Source organism: Rhododendron vialii, chromosome 7a, assembly GCF_030253575.1.
Source record: "Rhododendron vialii isolate Sample 1 chromosome 7a, ASM3025357v1".
In the NCBI taxonomy this organism is placed as follows: Eukaryota; Viridiplantae; Streptophyta; class Magnoliopsida; order Ericales; family Ericaceae; genus Rhododendron; species Rhododendron vialii.
In genome coordinates, this window is record NC_080563.1 from 1,854,146 (window position 1) to 1,872,154 (window position 18,009).

The window sequence follows — 18,009 nt, forward strand, 5'->3', positions numbered from 1 at the left end:
CAAATCCCTCGTCCATAATATTAACACGACAAAAAATTAAAGTAATAATGTACACAATTATATTCTCCCATTTTATCTATTTTTAACCTCTTTTTAAAAACTTTTTGGTAAAATTAATTTATTTTTACGTGCACTACGATCCCATTTTTGGAAAATCAATGGCACCCAATAGTTTTCCCAATTTATAGGGTACTTTTCTGCTTTTCGGCCCATACCGGACAAAGCTAATCGGGCCCGAAAGCCACGTCGATCTCTTCTCGTGTTTCTGTCATTTTCTGCCCCCAATTTTCCCCCTGGAAAGTCCGCCATAGTTTCTCTCACTTAGAGCTTCACTCTCTCTCTCTCTTCCCAAGCCGTGACCGGTCAGTTCAACGATCCTCCTCCTTTCACTTTTTGCTCCATTCCATCAATGTATATCCAGGTAGCTTTATACATAAGCGCTCTGTACATCTACTACGTGCATATACACATATACGTATATTGAGTTAATCAATATTAGTTCCTGTTAATCAATATACGTAGTTATATTCAGTTTTGTTTTCTCCTGAAGGATCACTAATCTCTCCATTTATACGTTCGTATGGTTCTTTGATTCGTTAAACTTGGATTCCATTGATGTAGTTATGCACATACTGATGCAGACTTTGCACTACATATACTACGTCATACATACATATACAAGTTCCCTATGTAGCACGGACACTTGATGGATGTCAGTTCCAGTGTTGGGGTACTATTTTTGGACACGACACTCTCCGTACACGTGTCTTACTCGAAGTTTCTCAAACGTTTTTCATTTGGACGCTCAGGACACTCTAAAAAATGCTCGGGACACTCTTGGGACAATTGCAACACGAGTCAGGAATGGTGAATGAAGCAGTAGACTCTAATGCGAAATTTTTTTTTTTTTTTTTTGGCGACAGGATGATGGTTTATTGATTACAAAGGCCCATAAACGACGAAACAATTTTTGTTAAATACTTTTGTGAACGATGAATAGTATTTAAGATATATATGTTGTTAACACATTTATGCTTGAGTCTTATTTGTTATGTTTTATTCGTAAAATAGCGTAAATAAATATTTTCTAATACGTGTCCCCAATGTTTGTGTCCAAATTTTCAAACTCTACGTTTCAGTGTCATGTTACGTGTCGGTGCTACATAAATCCATTGTACACCTATACATACATCTCTTTTCTTTGCAGACACATATATACACGAATGCATATCTGAGATGATATGTTTAAGCTTTTGTCCATATTGTTTTTGTGGCGCCAGGTGTTTGATTTAAGGCCAATTAGAGTTTGTGACGCATGCTATAGAAGTTGTTGAATTGTGCATTCTATCAGTTAGATAATCCGGGACGAGAGATATGGACTTTGCATGTAGTTTGCAGCAGTCAAACTTGTTTCATAGCACTGGGGTTTCGACTAACCGGACTTTGGACTCTTTCTATTCACATTCTAAGTTTAGACATGGAGACTTGGGTTGTAATTTTCTTGGACGTCAAAGACTTGTCTCGAAAGCTTATCGCAGGAAGAAGTTGAAGAGGATAATTTTGTCAACCACTAACATTAGTATCCATCCAATTACACTTGTTAAAGGAGAATTTGAAAGCCATTTGTGGGGTTTTAATTCACTTGGATCTTTGACTTGTGATTTTGTTAATGTTTTTAAGGCTTCAAGGGGAGTAGTTAGATTGCGGTGTCAGGGAAATGATTCCATAGCTAATGTTGATGGTAACGGTAGAAAGGTAGAGTTCGATGATAAAGAAGATACTAGTATTAGTCCAAAGTTGAATGATTCAGGGGAGGAGGCAGCTGATGGAGAAGTCAAGGAGGGACCTACTTTGGATGATTTGAGGGACTTGTTGCAGAAGGCAATTAAGGAGTTAGAGTTAGCACGGCTAAACAGTAACATGTTTGAGGAAAAGGCTCAGAGAATATCAGAGGCTGCTATAGCTTTAAAAGATGAAGCAGAAAATGCTTTGGACAATGTTTATTCTACCCGCCATTCCATCCAAGAGATTGGCAATGAAGAAGCTGTTGCTAAAGAAGCTGTTCAGAAAGCAACAATAGCCCTTTCTTTCTCTGAAGCAAACCTCCGTGTGGTAATGGAAACATTAGAAACTGCAAAAAGAATAAATGATTCACTTCAAGCTTTGAGCGAGGGTGATTTAAAATATGAATGTGGACAGGAAGAAAAGGGTATCCTAGAGAAAGAAGAGGAAGCACTCTTGGTTGCTCAAGATGAAATTAAAGAGTGTAGAGCTACTTTGGAAAATTCTGAGGAAGAGTTGAGAACGTTGCAAAGCAGAAAAGAGGAGTTGCAAAAGGAATTGGACAAGCTAAATGACATTGCAGAAAAGGCGGAAATGGATGCTTTGAGAGCAGATGAAGAGGTGGCGAATGTGATGCTCTTAGCAGAGCAAGCTGTTGCTTTTGAACTTGAGGCTGCACAACGTGTGAGTGATGTGGAGATTACCTTGTCAAGAGCAGAAAAAGATCTTGTTGTTCCTCATTTTGATATTACGGAGACTGCAGTACACCAAAACGAATCTTCATTCGGAGGGCAGGTTTTGGATGTGGAGGAGGAATTTGTTGAGGATAGAAAAGTGAGTCCGGGAAATACAGTTGATATGGTTGTTGAAAGTGACCGAGTCATGCAAATCGAGAGCACTCCATCGGTTACAGAGCCTTTAACAGTTTGCCAGTTTGATGGACCTGGCCAGAGTATTGCAGACACAAGTACATCTTATGATTTTGGTCATGGTAATGGAGAATTAAATTCAGAATCATCAAAGGACACAAAAATTGAATCACAAAACTCAAAGAACTTGACTCAAATGACAGAGCATGAACTACAGAAGGATTTGACAAAGGACAGTGCACTGTTTAGTGCTCCAAAACGATTATTGAAGAAGTCTTCTCGTTTCTTCTCTGCGTCTTTCTTCTCTTCAGATGGTACCCTGTTCACACCAGCATCCCTTTTCCACGATCTTATTCAGTCTGCGAGGAAGCAATTGCCTAAGCTAGTTTTTGGGTCATTTCTCATTGGAGCCGGGTACGCAAAATCTTAAAAGATGGAACTTCTGTGTAGTCCCGCCTTTTGATATGTAATTTGACATGCATTTCCTTGAAGTATGATTCAAAGTCTGCTTTCTTTATATATTACAGGATTGCCTTTTATGTCAATCGGTCAGAGAGGATTGGCCAGCTATTTCTACAGCCAGACATCATTACTACTAGTATCGACGAAGTCTCATCAAATGCAAAGCCTTTGGTCCGTCAAATGCGGAAAATTCCCAAGAGAGTCAAGAAACTAATAGCAATGGTTCCGCGTCAAGAGGCACGTATTTGAAATTAGCTTGGTTACTCTGCTTTGCACTCTAAACCTAGTATTGGATCCTTTTTATGTTTTATGCATTTTTTGGGGTCCATGCAATAAAAAAATTCCTTTGTTTCTTTTGAAGGTGAATGAGGAGGAAGCTTCTCTCTTTGACATGTTGTGGTTGCTTCTTGCAAGCGTCATATTTGTGCCTATGTTCCAGAAAATCCCTGGAGGTAACTGAATCTCAGATCTATTATTGCAGTCGTGAAGATGAAGCCTCATCTTCCTCTTCTTCTTTAGTTTAGCATCATATTACATTCTTGCATGTTTGGGTACGTTAGGCGTATGAAACTCAAGATTACACCCTTTATTGTCTCAGTCCAGTATCATATATAATTGGGAACTGCAGAAAGAGGATTAGCATGGTCCTTGCACAAGAATGATATGCATTACCAGTAATGCTCGGTATTTTAATAGCTCCTGTTGCTTTTCAATTGTTTAGCCTGTAATCTTATTTTAGAAGTAGAGCACTTAAAATTCTTAGGAGTCTAATTTATGGATTTGACAGCAACAGTCCTGCTGTTCTAGGACTCGGCCAACATCTACATATATCTGTCTTCTGGTCATTTCCTTTAGATATATTTATGGAGTTTGTCTCACTGATGTGGTATCTTTTATCCATTTGCAATTTCTAGGCAGTCCTGTTCTTGGATATTTGGCTGCTGGCATCTTGATTGGACCTTATGGTCTCTCTATTATTCATAATGTACATGCAACAAAGGCGATAGCTGAATTTGGAGTTGTTTTCTTGCTATTTAATATAGGCCTGGAGGTAGAATCATGAAATCTTGGATCCTTTTTCTTTAAGACAGCTATTACTCTTGACATTCAGTCTGCTGATAACAAATCTAAGCATTACATCTTAATCGTGCAGCTTTCTGTTGAAAGACTAAGTTCTATGAAGAAATATGTTTTCGGATTGGGCTCTGCTCAGGTGACTGGAATTTATTATCCAAATATTACCACTTCTCAGTTGACACAATCCATTTAAGGTTTGTAACAAATGCAGGTCTTGGTGACAGCAGTGATGGTTGGCATAGTGGCTCGCTATATTGTTGGGCAGCCCGGTCCTGCTGCACTCGTCATTGGGAATGGCCTGGCATTATCTTCCACTGCTGTTGTCCTTCAGGTAAACGCAATGACTTATGAGCAGCTATTGGGTTAAGAGAATCTCCCTCTTGGTAGGAGTGGTGGTAAAATGTTCTCCTACAAAAAGGTGGCCTTGAATCAGTAGTTGTTCACTTAGAACAACATTTTGGCTCAAGATAAAGTTCTTCATGGACTAAAAAAGTTGGTACTTTGAGATGAGGAAGGGATTATGTTTCCTCATGGGAAGTTTTTGGAGCTTCAGCTATCACGGAGTTAATCAATATTAAGAATTCGGTTATGCTAGATGTACTTTTCCACATCATCACCCCATGGCATGGTTCCTGTTCACTTGTTATCTGAGCTCATTGCCATCCGTCAATTCTGTGTTTGATATCTTATGTGATGACAGTCACCTGGTTGGCTATATAAATTGGTATTTTCCAGCTGGAACACTTTCTTTTCTCCTTTCAGGCCTAGCTCTTCTGGAAATTGATTGAGGGGCTTGCCTTTGCCTTTACTTTGGGTGACCCATGGGGCTAGTGCCAAAAGTATCATCACTATATGATAATCTTTATGCTAATTGCATATACTTGGGAAACAGGAGCCTTTTCTGATTCCTCACAACACTCTTTATGGATTTCTTGGAATAAATATTTTTTCCCTCGTATTTCTTCTGCAGGTCTTGCAGGAACGGGGTGAGAGCACATCGCGCCATGGACGAGCTACATTTTCTGTTTTACTTTTCCAGGTAACTGTATGATCTAAGAACTTATGTTGGTCTTGGTTGTTTTGAAGTGCTTGTATGGTCGAAACCCCAGTGGTAAATGGCTTACTCCCAAGTGATTTGGGCCCACAAGGTCGCAAGTTTGAAGCGTGGGGACACATCCCTTGTGCCTTGCCCTCTTGCAAGCCCGGCTCTCATCCACCAGCCCTTGCTGGAGCGGTAGAAATCAAGAGGGTGATTGGTTCCTCACGGGGCCTGCCAAGGGTCTTGACTCCTTGTGATTACACCCAGGGGAGGTTGCTATAGCCCGTTGCCCCCTCCTCCACCCGTTTGATTACCACAAGAAATGGTCAAAACCTTATGGTTCATACATAATAATCATACTTGACTTAAAACATGTTACCAAGTGACTTCCGTTTTCTCTGTTTTAGATGCAAAACTGCCACAATTCATTGTCCATAAGGTGAACATTTTGGAGCTAACTTTTGTGGTACTTGGAATGTGGAATACAATATTGATTCTGTATGGTGCACCCTTTCGACCCATTAGGTTTTATAATCCTACATGCACCCGAATAATATGTGAGTAAGTGATTTGATCTGAATTTGTTCTTTCATTGTCATGACTCATATGTGACTGCACCTCCATTCTTTTCCCCTTAATGACTTTTTGAATACTCTGCTGTTGTTTATACTGGATATGGTTGTGTTTGTGCCTATTTTGGATTTGATTCTATAGCTTTTTATTGGCTGCCCATTTTTAACTCCAGGATTTGGCTGTTGTGGTTTTGCTGATACTAATACCTCTTATCTCACCAAATTCATCTAAAGGAGGGGTAAAGTTCTTATTGATTCTCATAGTTTTTTTTTTCCCAATGTTTCACTTTTAGGTTTTAGATTAGATAGGGTAGCTGTAACTGCTAATATTGGTGTTTCTGCCAGTGCAATTGCTGCTGCTTCTATAACTAGCATGTGTAATTTTCTATGCTTTTTAGGTTGGTTTCCTAGCAATTGCTGAAGCTCTTGGAGCGGCTGCTGTGAAGGCTGCTGTTGCAATTACTGCCATAATTGCCGGAGGACGCTTGGTGAGTTAAATACGTTGCAAGCAGAACATAACAATATGATGTCTATAGTGATGAACCTACCTATTATTCTTCTGGTGGTGCAGTTTTATCATTAACATCCCTAGTTTTCCTCACAAATTTTTTTGAAAACCATTTCATGTGCATCATTATTTTATTTTATGGTATGAAATCCATTAAATTATCTTGTTGAGTATAAGCCAAACTGTTGCATAGCTTCGGATGCAAACAAACCATTATTTTCAAACTCCTTTGGTGTTTGTGAAGTTCATGATATTACTCATTCTGCCAATTTGCAGCTGCTTCGGCCGATTTATAAGCAAGTTGCTGAGAATCAAAATGCTGAGATATTCTCTGCGAATACACTCCTTGTTATACTGGGGACTAGTCTCCTAACAGCCAGGGTACGCCGATGATTATTTGCCCTTTTATTACATAAAGTTAAGCATATGCATTCTCTTTTTTAGGGGGAAAATAAGTGTATGCATCTCTTATTATGACTGGAACAGGCTGGTCTTTCCATGGCATTGGGAGCATTTTTGGCTGGTTTGCTTCTTGCAGAAACAGAATTTTCTTTACAGGTTGAATCAGATATTGCTCCATATCGAGGCCTTCTATTGGGTCTCTTTTTTATGACGGTAAGCACTTACATCAATGTACAAGACCCTGTTATTTTCAAACTAGTTGTCAAAGTTCATTATTCATCAGCGTAGAATATAAACGATCGTCGCCTCCTGCAGTCTTCCAGTTTATCAGTTCACCGGTTCCATGCAGTTGCATCTTTCAGACACTTTCATGCTTTCGTTAATTGCAGTCATATGTTATCTGAAGTCATGAGAAAAAGACACTTTTTTTATCAGCTAAGAAGACTCACATAAGGAGACACTTGCCACTAGAAGTCTAGAACCTTGTCAATTTAGCAGATTGATATTACCACTTTTTCGATGAACATGATTGGAATACTATGATACCTCTGAGTAACAGCTATGTTCCTATGGTTTCAGGTTGGAATGTCCATCGATCCAAAGCTGCTTGTTGCTCACTTTCCAGTCATTATAGGGACATTAGCTCTTTTAATTGGTGGGAAGACTATGTTGGTTGTTGTACTTGGTAGATTTTTTGGTATTTCACTAATATCTGCGATAAGAGTTGGTCTTCTACTTGCTCCTGGAGGAGAATTTGCATTTGTGGCTTTTGGTGAAGCCGTCAATCAGGTATTCCTTCCTAGCAGTAATGATGCCCATTGGTCATTGATTACTTGTTTACAGGTAGAAGGCAGGACTGGTGTTGTGCTAATTGGCCTTGTTTACAGGGTATAATGTCTCCCCAGATGTCATCTTTGCTGTTTCTTGTGGTAGGGATTTCAATGGCCCTTACCCCGTGGTTAGCTGCTGGAGGCCAGTTAATAGCCTCTCGTTTTGAGCAGCATGATGTGCGGAGTTTGTTACCTGTAGAGAGTGAGGTAGAATCCAAAATCTCGAGTTTGCTGATATTGGCTGTTTTCTGAACAAGGACTTATGTTGATGCTTTTTACAATCTTTATTCGAGTTGCAATAATCTCTGATCTACGGGTACTACATAAGTTAATGGACATAGTTCAGGACTGGCCGACTGTGGGGACATAGTTGTCCAAGCTCAGCTGGTGATTTATTTTGTTGATTAGGAGGTCATGCTGTGAAAGAGTGACTTTCAGGAGAAAGGAACATAGACTTATTTAGTGAACACATTAACTGTGTCATGCAAGGAGCAGATCAAGAACACCCATGCATATCATAAGTGCATTAATTAGATGTTCCCTAAGACACGGGAAATTTGTTGTACTATGCTCTCGAAAGTCTCTCTTCTCAAAATTGGAAGCCTTTTTAGCTTTTGAACTGCAACATATGTATGAGCTTTGGTAGGTTCTAATACACTGGTTTGTTTACGCCCCTTGGAAAATCTTTGGTAAACCCTGACTTGCTTCATGGTACTTTTAGTTAAATTCTTCTCGAAGTCTTACCACTTTGAATTTTGCTGAAACAGTTGATGATGATGGATAAAGATGCTAAAACAGTGCTTAAAATATATACCCGGGATCATCAAATGGTTTTAAGTTGTGTTTAATACCAGATGTGGCCATGTTCTGTGTCCGTGAGATGAATTATGTCTGTTTGTGTTATAGGCCTGATATTGCTATTACACTGACATATCTACTGACCATAGTAATTTGTTTCCTTTGGATTGTACTGTTTCCAGACAGATGATCTGCAGGATCATATCATTATCTGTGGATTTGGACGCGTTGGGCAGGTTTCGCCACTTTTTGAAATTATTTTTTCGATGAATTAGTGTAAAATCAGTCAATTTGGAGGATCTACTTATATGTTGTATGTATTGATGTGCTTACAATGTATTTTTTTTTCTTTTCTGAATAGTACTTCATTTTGTGGATCTTTCAGATCATTGCACAGCTTCTTTCAGAACGACTTATTCCATTTGTTGCCCTTGATGTGAGGAGGTATGGTTGAATTGCATTCAAATGCTATGTTTCATTTGTCGCCCTTGATGTGAGGAGGTATGGTTGAATTGCATTCAAATGCTATGTTTCTGAGATAATGTCAAGTTTAAGGCAGACAAACACATGCACACACGCACACTCCGCCAGAGAGGGAGGGAGAGGCAGGCTTTTGATTCATATTCTGCAGAACAACCAAGTTTAAACGGCCTGCGAGCCTGCGAGTTTTATCTATTTCTGCGAGTTTTACTTGCTGAGGAAAAAGGGTGAAAATAAGTTGACCAATTTGTTGTGTTTGGTTTCAACTCTGTTATCTCTAATGTGAATATCCAGGATTTTCATTATTTGGAGCTCATTGCTCAAACTTAAGTTTTAAATTCTTACTTAAGTATGCAAGTGGGAAAAAGAAATGAACGTAATAAAATCATACCATAATAACCATACTATGCCTTGTCCATGACTTGCTAATACCTACAAATATTTAAGAATAGTAAAATTTAGCAGCAACATTTAATAACTGATTTTAGATTTCATATTGCAGTGACCGAGTAGCAGTTGGGCGTGCACTTGATCTTCCCGTCTATTTTGGAGATTCTGGCAGCCGGGAGGTATACTAGATTGTGCTCAAACTAAATATGTTGTAACAGTTTTCTCTCTGATTTGCTTCTTGTACATATGGCCATCAGGTGCTTCATAAAGTTGGTGCTGAAAGAGCATGTGCAGCAGCAATAACTTTAGATACCCCTGGTGCAAACTATAGAACTGTTTGGGCTTTGAGCAAGTATTTCCCTAATGTCAAGACATTTGTCCGTGCTCATGATGTTGATCATGGCCTCAATTTGGAAAAGGCGGGGGCAACAGCGGTACTTTCTGTTACCGTTTTCATTATTTGTTTCACTTTTCTCCCAAATTCTCCATGTAGGTAAATCTTACATTACGGCATTTGGACTTATGGATTTGAAATGGATGGATTGGCATCAACAATTAGGAAACATACCCTTTAACTCAACTTTATATTTAGGCATATATTTCAAGTGTGGATACAAGAGCTTTAGATTGATGGAATTGAAATGACTTAGTCACTATGTTCTTTGATATCTTTCCAGATTTGATGCTACTTGTACATGAATTATGACAGAACATGTCTTTGCTATCTCTATTCAATGCTCCACCTCAGACTTGCTAATCTACCTTCAAGGGACAACATTCCTACATTTCTATTCCAGGGACAACATTCTTACATTTCTACTAAGTTTAACATCTTCCCTTCCTTATAGGAATATGTTCTCAGTGTCATGATTCTTACAGGACTAGTTTAAATCTTTTTGACCTTCTATTTGTAAAGATGTGCCTTGTCTATAATTTTGAAAAGTTTGGTACTTCATTTCTCGAGTTGTTAATAGAAACTTGTGCAGGTGGTCCCTGAGACCTTGGAACCGAGTCTTCAGCTAGCGGCTGCTGTTCTAGCGCAGGTAAAAGACAGTATGGCCACAATTGAATTGCTGATTGTATATTAGTTTCTTCTGCACAAGTTAAAGTGATGAAAACTGCCAGTCCCTCCCGTTGGCATTGGTAATTGGCCACATGTATTGTGCAGCCACTTGTAAGAAAGCTTAAGATAAGTTTCCATTTATTTCGTTCATCACCTGTATTAAACCACTGCCACCTTTTGTCAGTATAATTTTACCTGGCATTTTTTATTTACAGTCCATAAAAGCAATTTAAAATTAGTCTCTTCTTGCTTTAACTTTAAGTATTATAGGATCTTATCGGCATCTTCAATTCTAGTGGGGTTTATTTGGAATATAAGCTAAATTAATGACTTTTCAAAAGCAAGTTGAACAAATGACTTCTAGAGAAGGATTAGTGAATGACTTGATGCGTGCTTAATTTGATCAGTTGTGACACCTTCATGCTAAAGCTCCTGTTTATATCCCTGGGATTCTCTGATTGTAAACCAGAAACGGTTGCTTCTACTCCAAAGCTTTACGTGCTTTATGTGATCTCCCTATGTTTCTCATCGATCTTGTTTTTGCTATTAGGCTAAGCTACCAATGTCAGAAATAGCAGCCACAATCAATGACTATAGGTCCCGCCATCTTTCTGAGCTTACTGAGGTACTTAATTTTGAGTGTTTTGACTATTTTATAATATTTTTATAAAGTTTGTTATTCCCTTGCTAATAACAGATCAAGTTTACTCTGATATATACCTTGGTTTTGACTGAGTTACCACACAATCCTCTACTGCCTGCAGCTTTGTGAAATAAGTGGAGGCTCGCTTGGTTATGGATACTCTCGAGTCATGATTAAACCCAAAGCTCAGCCATCCGATTCTTCCGAGGAGAATCAAACCACTGAAGGAACACTGGCCATATAACTCATCACGCGATGGTGAAGATAGACGTAGAAGAAATCAAGAAATTGAAAAAGAAAATAAAGAATGCAGCCTTTCATTAGAACCCTTGACATGAATTGTAGAGCAATATAGCTGAATCGGTGGCGGTAGCACACACTTTTGTGGTATAGTAATTTTTTGATTGATAGATAGATTTAGGTATGCCTTACTAAGTAAAGATGTCGAGGACTTTCTTGTCTCGTAATCTCATGACATCAGAATTTTTGTAGGGTTTTCTCGGTAATCTCGTACAAGTTGTGTGCTGTTGCTTCTTATCATGCTGTATTATGCAAATTGTCTGAATAATGCTGCATATGGAGATAAATCTTTTGTGGGACTGAACATGTTGTAAGGGTTTTGTTCCAAGAAATTTTGGCTGTAGTCATGGTTTGTTCAGCTTTGATACTTTCTAAAATATAGGCAAACCCTTCAAACTAGGTCAAGATTTTCACCTGATTTGAAAAGATCGGTCGAAAAATTTCAACCACGAAGAGGAGAGAATCGCAGAAGGGAGTGACCTGGGGAAGAGATAGGCGGACAGAGGCGTGAGATTCTCTGTCGATTACTTTTTAAGAGAGATCTAAGAGAGAACAGAACGAATTGTGGTAAATGAGGGGGTTGGAACGTTGGAATGAGTAATTTTTTTTTTTGGTATAAACGAATGAGTATTTGAAGAGAGAGTCAAGGTTGGGTTGGAACGTTGAGATAGAACAGACTGTCGATTACTTTTTTTTTTTTCCTTCTAATGTATATTATGTTGGACCGCTGGTCTGATAGAGTCAAGAGAGACCTACTCATTTTTGAAATGAGGCATCCAATCACGTGTTTTTACATTTTAACTCAAAAATATCACTCTCAAACTGTGAACCAAACACAGTGACTATGATTGTAATGAAAATTTGAAACATGGGTAAGGCGGTCGCGCAGGTTCATCTGCTCATCGACCCGTCCTCGCGACTCGATGCCCAGTGCCCACCCCTCCCTGCAAGGGTTATGCTTGGGCCGTAGGCCTATGTTTTGGGCTGGCTTCTGGCATTCATAGTTGTTCACAGTTGAGCCCATAGCCGTAACTGCCCAAAACATACCCGAAGAAACGAACAACTCCATTATGCTTAAGTTCGAGTAGAAGTGTAAAAACTTCTTTTGATATGAACTTCACTTGAGAAAACTCAATTGCAAGCATAAATTTGATTGGAAAAGTTGTATTTAAAGTTCATAAGCGAACCAAGCTTCTCGAGGTTGAGTTCAAGTTAAAAATTGGTACATTCAAGATCGGTTTGTTATATCCGAAAAGAAAGAGGTTCGGTTTGTTACATACTACGTACCGATAATATATATGACAAGAAGTGCGAATATTGTCATTATCTTGAATCCTTATTGCACAGGAACCCTATCTCGAAGCTGAAGAACAATGATGCAAATTTGTGCACTGACCTAAGAGAGATCAAAAATCCTGTTTTCCCTTACTATGAGTCCATCTTCTCCTCAAGTATCCTGGATAACCAAAAAATTGAAGATGTCCTCGCGGCGGTGAGCGACAAAGTGATCGGAGGACATGAACACAAGTGTATTTTGATGATTAAGCAGTAAATGTATAATGAACACAAATTTGGCTTCGTAATTGTATAATTCCTGTCTTGGGCCTACGTCTTAGGCAAATCCCGATGATCAAGCAGTTTCGTATGCTTTGATTAAGGACGAAAAGCCTTATGAACTCTCCGGAACTCCTAAGAAATGAACTAATACCTAAAACTTGGAATGTGAGTAACGAATGGAACATAGAATGAGTGGAAGGGTGCGAAAACGTGTTTTAGTCTTAGTGACTCCGACGATTTTTGAATTGATCTACTTTCGACCAACTATTCGTAACTCAAAATCTATTTATGGTTCGATTCCATCATTTTTTAGTACTTTGAATACACTCTTTATCAATATAAAATAGGTTTCAATCCGGTTTTAAAGTCAGTGTGATTTAAGGATTTTCCAAAATATTTTGTTTTTCGCCTTGTTGAGGGTAAAATTGTCATATCTTTTGATTTATAAATACTTTTGGAGTCAAACTAATTTGGTTAGAAAGTAGGCTAGACGAGCTTTTTAACGGTTCAAACCACGTGCAAATCCGAGTTCGGGACTGTCTGTGCCAAGATCTCAAAGTTCGGTTGGTTTTGAAATTTTGATAATGCGCCCGGGGCGCAATGAAGTGCGCCTGAGGCGCATAGAATTGCTCTTGGGGCGCACAAAGCTCCACAAATTTCTCAAATTTTGAGGATTTGTCCCGGACACTCCCGAGCTCCGTTTTTTGCAAGGTTAGAACCATTAAAAAGCTTATTGAGTTTACTTTCCAACCCAAATAGTTTGAATCTATAACTTTTTGTATCTAAAATGGTATGACTAATTTACCCTCAGTGAGTCGAAAACAAAACCATTTTGGTGAAACACTCGCATCTTCCTCATTTTAAATCGGATAAACACCTATTATATATCCATAAAAAGATCTTTAAATATACTAAAATATGGTGCAATCCAACCACCAAAATAATAAAGTTTAGTTCACAAAATTTGGGTAGTAAACAGACCACTACAAAGATCATCAGAGCGCTACCACCTCTCCACCACCAACACTGTCATAGTAACACAACCTCTCCACCACCACTACTTAACCACCTACACCAACATCACTTCACAACCACTACCTTAAAAATCGGAATTCGAGTAATGAATGGAACATAGAATGAGTGGAAGGGCGCAAAAACATATTTTAGTCTTAGTAGCTTTGATGATCTTTAAATTGGTCTACTTTCGACCAACTACTCGTAACCCAAAATCTAATATTTTTAAGGTTCAATTTTATCATCTTTTAGTACTTTGAATATCCTCTTTATCGATATAAAATAGGTTTTGATCCGGTTTAAAGTCAGTGTGATTTAAGGATTTTTCCAAAATATTTTGTTTTTCATCTTGTTGAGGGTAAAATTGTCATATCTTTTGATTAATAAATAATTTTGGAGTCAAACAAATTTGGTTAGAAAGTAGGCTAGACGAGCTTTTAAACAATTCAAACCACGTGCAAATCCGAGTTCGAATATCTGTGGCAAGATCTTAAAGTTTGGTCGGTTTGAAAATTTCAATGATGCGCCCGAGGCGCACAGAATTGCTCCTGGGGTGCAAAAAGTTTAACAAGTTCCTCAAACTTTGCTAGTTTGTCCCAGACTCTCATGAACTCCGTTTTTTGCAAGGTTAGAACCATTAAAATACTTGTAGAGTCTACTTTTCAACCCAAGTAGTTGGAGTCTATAATTTTTTCCATATAAAAAGGTATGACCAATTTACCCTCAGTGAGTGGAAAACTAAATCATTTCGGTAAAACACTCGCATCTCGATAAAGACCTATTATATATGGATAAAGAGAACTTTCAATTTACTAAAAGATTGTGAAATCCAATCATCAAAATAATAATGTTTAGTTTATGAAAATTGGGTAGTAAGCTGACCACTACAACGATCATCGGAGGGCTACCTTTCCTCCACCACTAACACTATCACCGTAACACAATCTCTCCACCACCACCACCTCACTTGCACTCTCATACCACCACTGGCACCACACCTCAACTCTACCACCTCCGCATTCAACTCTACCACGACTACTACACCTCCACCACCACCACCACAATCATTTTAGCTCCACATAACCACCAGGTCCACCACCCCTCCCCTCCACTAGCTAGCACAACCACTAGCAACATTATTTTACCACCGCTATCAATACAACAAAACATTGAGAATATTCTTGATGTTTCAATCTACGACCACCACACTTCAAGTACGACTTCCAGGCATTCTGTATGTAAAGTAGCATCCTGTATGTCAAGCTTTCTTTTGCTGCAGAGGTTGAGCGAGCTTGAGTGCTCAACCCTAGATGGCAACAATTAGATCAGCTTCTGTAGTCTACGTTTACAATTGCATGGTACTCCCTCAGCCTTTGTTTTGTTTTTCTTTTGCATGGTACTCCCTCCATCCTCATTTTAAATTTTAATATTTCATTTTGGGCTGTCTCATAATAAGTGTCCATTTTGTAAAGTTAGTGGGTAAAAATTAGTACATTTTTCATTTTGCCTCTAAAAGTAGATTCCATTTTGAAAAGTTAGTGAGTAAAAGTGTAATGATGATGTCTCCATAGAAGGTAAGAAGGGAAAATAGAGGTAAATGTTAATGTGAAATGTGTAATGATGATATTTTCTTAATAAGTTGGAGTTCCGAAGCGGAGCACTTAAAAATGGACGGAGAGAGTAGTATTTTAAATTTGAGCTGGGGTATTTTTGGGCTTTCGTACAGAAAGATGCGTGTACAAGACACCCTCTTTTGAGTTGAGTTTTGTTCACCCTCCACTTAAAAAAGTGAACATTGCCATCATTCCTATTGGTTGAAATGATGTGGACCTCACCATAAAGTGATGTCATGCTTTCCAAAAAGTGTATTGCATGGTAAGCCTGACATCACTTTGTGGTGGGATCTATACCATTTCAACCAATGAAAGGGAGGGTAATGTTCACCCTCACCATCTTTTAAGGGAGGTGAACAAAATTGCACTCCCCTCTTTTCCTCTCGCGTCACTTTCATCCGCCATTGCCATACGTTTCCAGACAAAGGTGAGAGAGAGGGGACAGAGGAGGAGGTCGGCGATCGGGGAGAGAGTCAGAGAGAGAGCCATCTCTCATGTCTCTCTCTCTCTCTCTCTCTCTCTCTCTCTCTCTCTCTCTCTCTCTCTCTCTCTCTCTCTTCCAGCCACCGACGCAACCGAGAAAAAGTAGAATTTATGGCCGATAAGGGAGAGGACCATCGATTGGAATAGATATCGGAACGACGTACTCGTGCGTCGGAGTTTGGGAGCACGACCGCATCGAGATTGTGTGGCCCGTAATCCTTGATTTCAATCCTTCCTCCACTAATTCAGGGATCGTCTAGCTTCCTCGCCCTACCCTGCACAATGAACGCACGACTAAGACCTGGCCGGGGTTGCCCGGCAAGGCCCTCCGGTGAGAGGATCAGAATGTGCAGAGAATAAAGCCAGAGACTAGGGTTTTGGTCTGTAGAAGTCTGTACCTCTTAGGGTCGTGATCCTTGAGTATTTATGGTTTCCTTAGCTTGCTCTACGAGTACGGGCACATGCCCTGCATGAGCTAGATGACATCATTGTGACGTCATAGAATGGATTTGATAAACGTTTTGGCGTGAGCTGGCACCTCCCATGTGCGCTCATCATTATCTTTTGGCGCAACTGTTTTTAATCACGTGAGAGAGCGCGCGACTCAACGGGTGGCCGAGCCTAGTGATCGCCCCGAACGAAGAGCCTTCCAACGGACCTCATTTTCTCGCAGGTTGCCGAGCGCGGATGACACACTTCTGGCGTCAGGCATAAGGTGGGTGCCACATTGGCGGCTGATAGGCCTCGGTTCCAAGCCGAGCCCTGGCACAGGTACGTGCACGGTAATTCGAATGCTAACAGCTATGTTCGGCCGGCTACAGAGATCATCACTAACAACCGTAATTAGACGGCGGCGATAGAGGTATTATTATGCAGGCTGATCATACGGTGCTGAGCTTGAGAATTGGTGGAGGCGGCAATCAAGGGACCCCATTTCAATTCCTCTTCTTCAGATCTTCCCTTCCTTCGTCCCCATGGCGGTGCCGGTGCTCCTCCCTATTCTCTCTCTATCATGGTCGAATCTTTCTCTCTCCTCCCTCAGATCTAGGGTTCTAATGCCTTTTAACTCTAAATTTCCTCTCGTGCTCGGATCTCGATTTTATTTTTTGGCTTATTGGTTTGATGTACTTTGGATGCTAATCTGTGATATTTCTCGGTTTTGGTTGTTGACTCATGTAACTTGGTGTTGTAAAGTTGGGTTTGACTTGTATGAATCCATTTCCGTCGAAAGGAACCTATGGATTGAGATTTTACAGGATAGCTACAAACACGTAGTAGATATGTGGTTTAACATGGATAGTTGCACGAGTAATATTTAGCATCGCTTCAATAGTATTGATCTGATACTTTGAACTTAGAAGTATGAGCACTGTTTTGTTGCTATTTCTGAAACCGGTTCCCATGGTTGTTCTAAAATACTTGTTTACCTATGAGATCCTTAAAAAGGATCAATTTTTATGAAAGCATTTATGATATGTTTTTGAATTATTGGTATTGGAAACGGCAACCAAACAAGGGCTTGCTGTTTTTGAATTATTTGTTTATTTATATGTTGCTCTATTTTAGTTTAATAAATTAACTGTTTGGACTTTGGAGCTGGCTGGTTTGGACATGTTTTTTGTGAGATTTGTTCGTAAGAGTATTTGTAATGTTTTGATGATTGCCAACTTTTTGCAGGTCACATTCGAGATGATGATTTTTGAGGAGCATGACCTGAGGATATGACTTTTTTGGTGGTAAATGTTTAAGGCCATCCACAGTGGTATAATCAAAAATGAATAACCAAAAGTTGACACATCAGCTTTTGATTATTCACTTAAGAGGTTGCTAAGCTTAACAATATTGAGGTTCACAATGGTCACTTCTAATCCATAACCAAAATAAGGGGTCCACTACAATTTCACACAATTTCTCTCTTCCCCTCTGTTTTCCGTTATCACTTCCCTCCATTACATTTTTTTTTTGGGCAAAAATATATTAAACATGTGGTGTTCTTCCTAGTATTATCTATCAAAACAACACCAAAACTTTTTTTTTCTTCTTCCTATTCATGTAGCCTATATCACAAATCCACCACTCTCTTAATCTTTTAAAAAAATCAGATGTGTTCTTGAATTTGGAAAAGAA

The 18,009-nt window shown here is 39.2% G+C and overlaps 1 protein-coding gene and 1 non-coding gene across 6 annotated transcripts; both read left to right on the top strand.

Moving 5' to 3' along the window:
* The first annotated feature begins 224 nt into the window (after positions 1-224).
* Positions 225-11,558, top strand: LOC131332270 (K(+) efflux antiporter 2, chloroplastic-like). 5 transcript variants are annotated; one of them, XM_058366400.1, is made up of 22 exons: positions 227-421; positions 1,281-2,726; positions 2,766-3,065; positions 3,179-3,350; positions 3,475-3,565; positions 4,028-4,164; positions 4,267-4,326; positions 4,402-4,521; positions 5,161-5,229; positions 5,975-6,040; positions 6,200-6,289; positions 6,586-6,690; positions 6,796-6,924; positions 7,291-7,500; positions 7,599-7,748; positions 8,522-8,575; positions 8,725-8,783; positions 9,322-9,388; positions 9,467-9,643; positions 10,196-10,252; positions 10,823-10,897; positions 11,037-11,558. In XM_058366400.1, the coding sequence occupies exons 2-22, from the start codon at positions 1,375-1,377 to the stop codon at positions 11,157-11,159; spliced, it is 3,663 nt and encodes a 1,220-aa protein (XP_058222383.1). In that variant the 5' UTR covers positions 227-421; positions 1,281-1,374; the 3' UTR covers positions 11,160-11,558. The 5 variants fall into 5 exon arrangements, 4 of the variants coding, with proteins under 4 accessions (XP_058222384.1, XP_058222381.1, XP_058222383.1 ...); XM_058366398.1 differs by having other exon boundaries at positions 226-421; positions 1,281-3,065; XM_058366399.1 differs by having other exon boundaries at positions 250-362; positions 1,281-3,065.
* Positions 3,701-3,807, top strand: LOC131334983 (U6 spliceosomal RNA). Its single transcript, XR_009202377.1, has one exon. It is a non-coding gene; the product is annotated as a U6 spliceosomal RNA (small nuclear RNA).
* Positions 11,559-18,009: the final 6,451 nt, after the last annotated feature.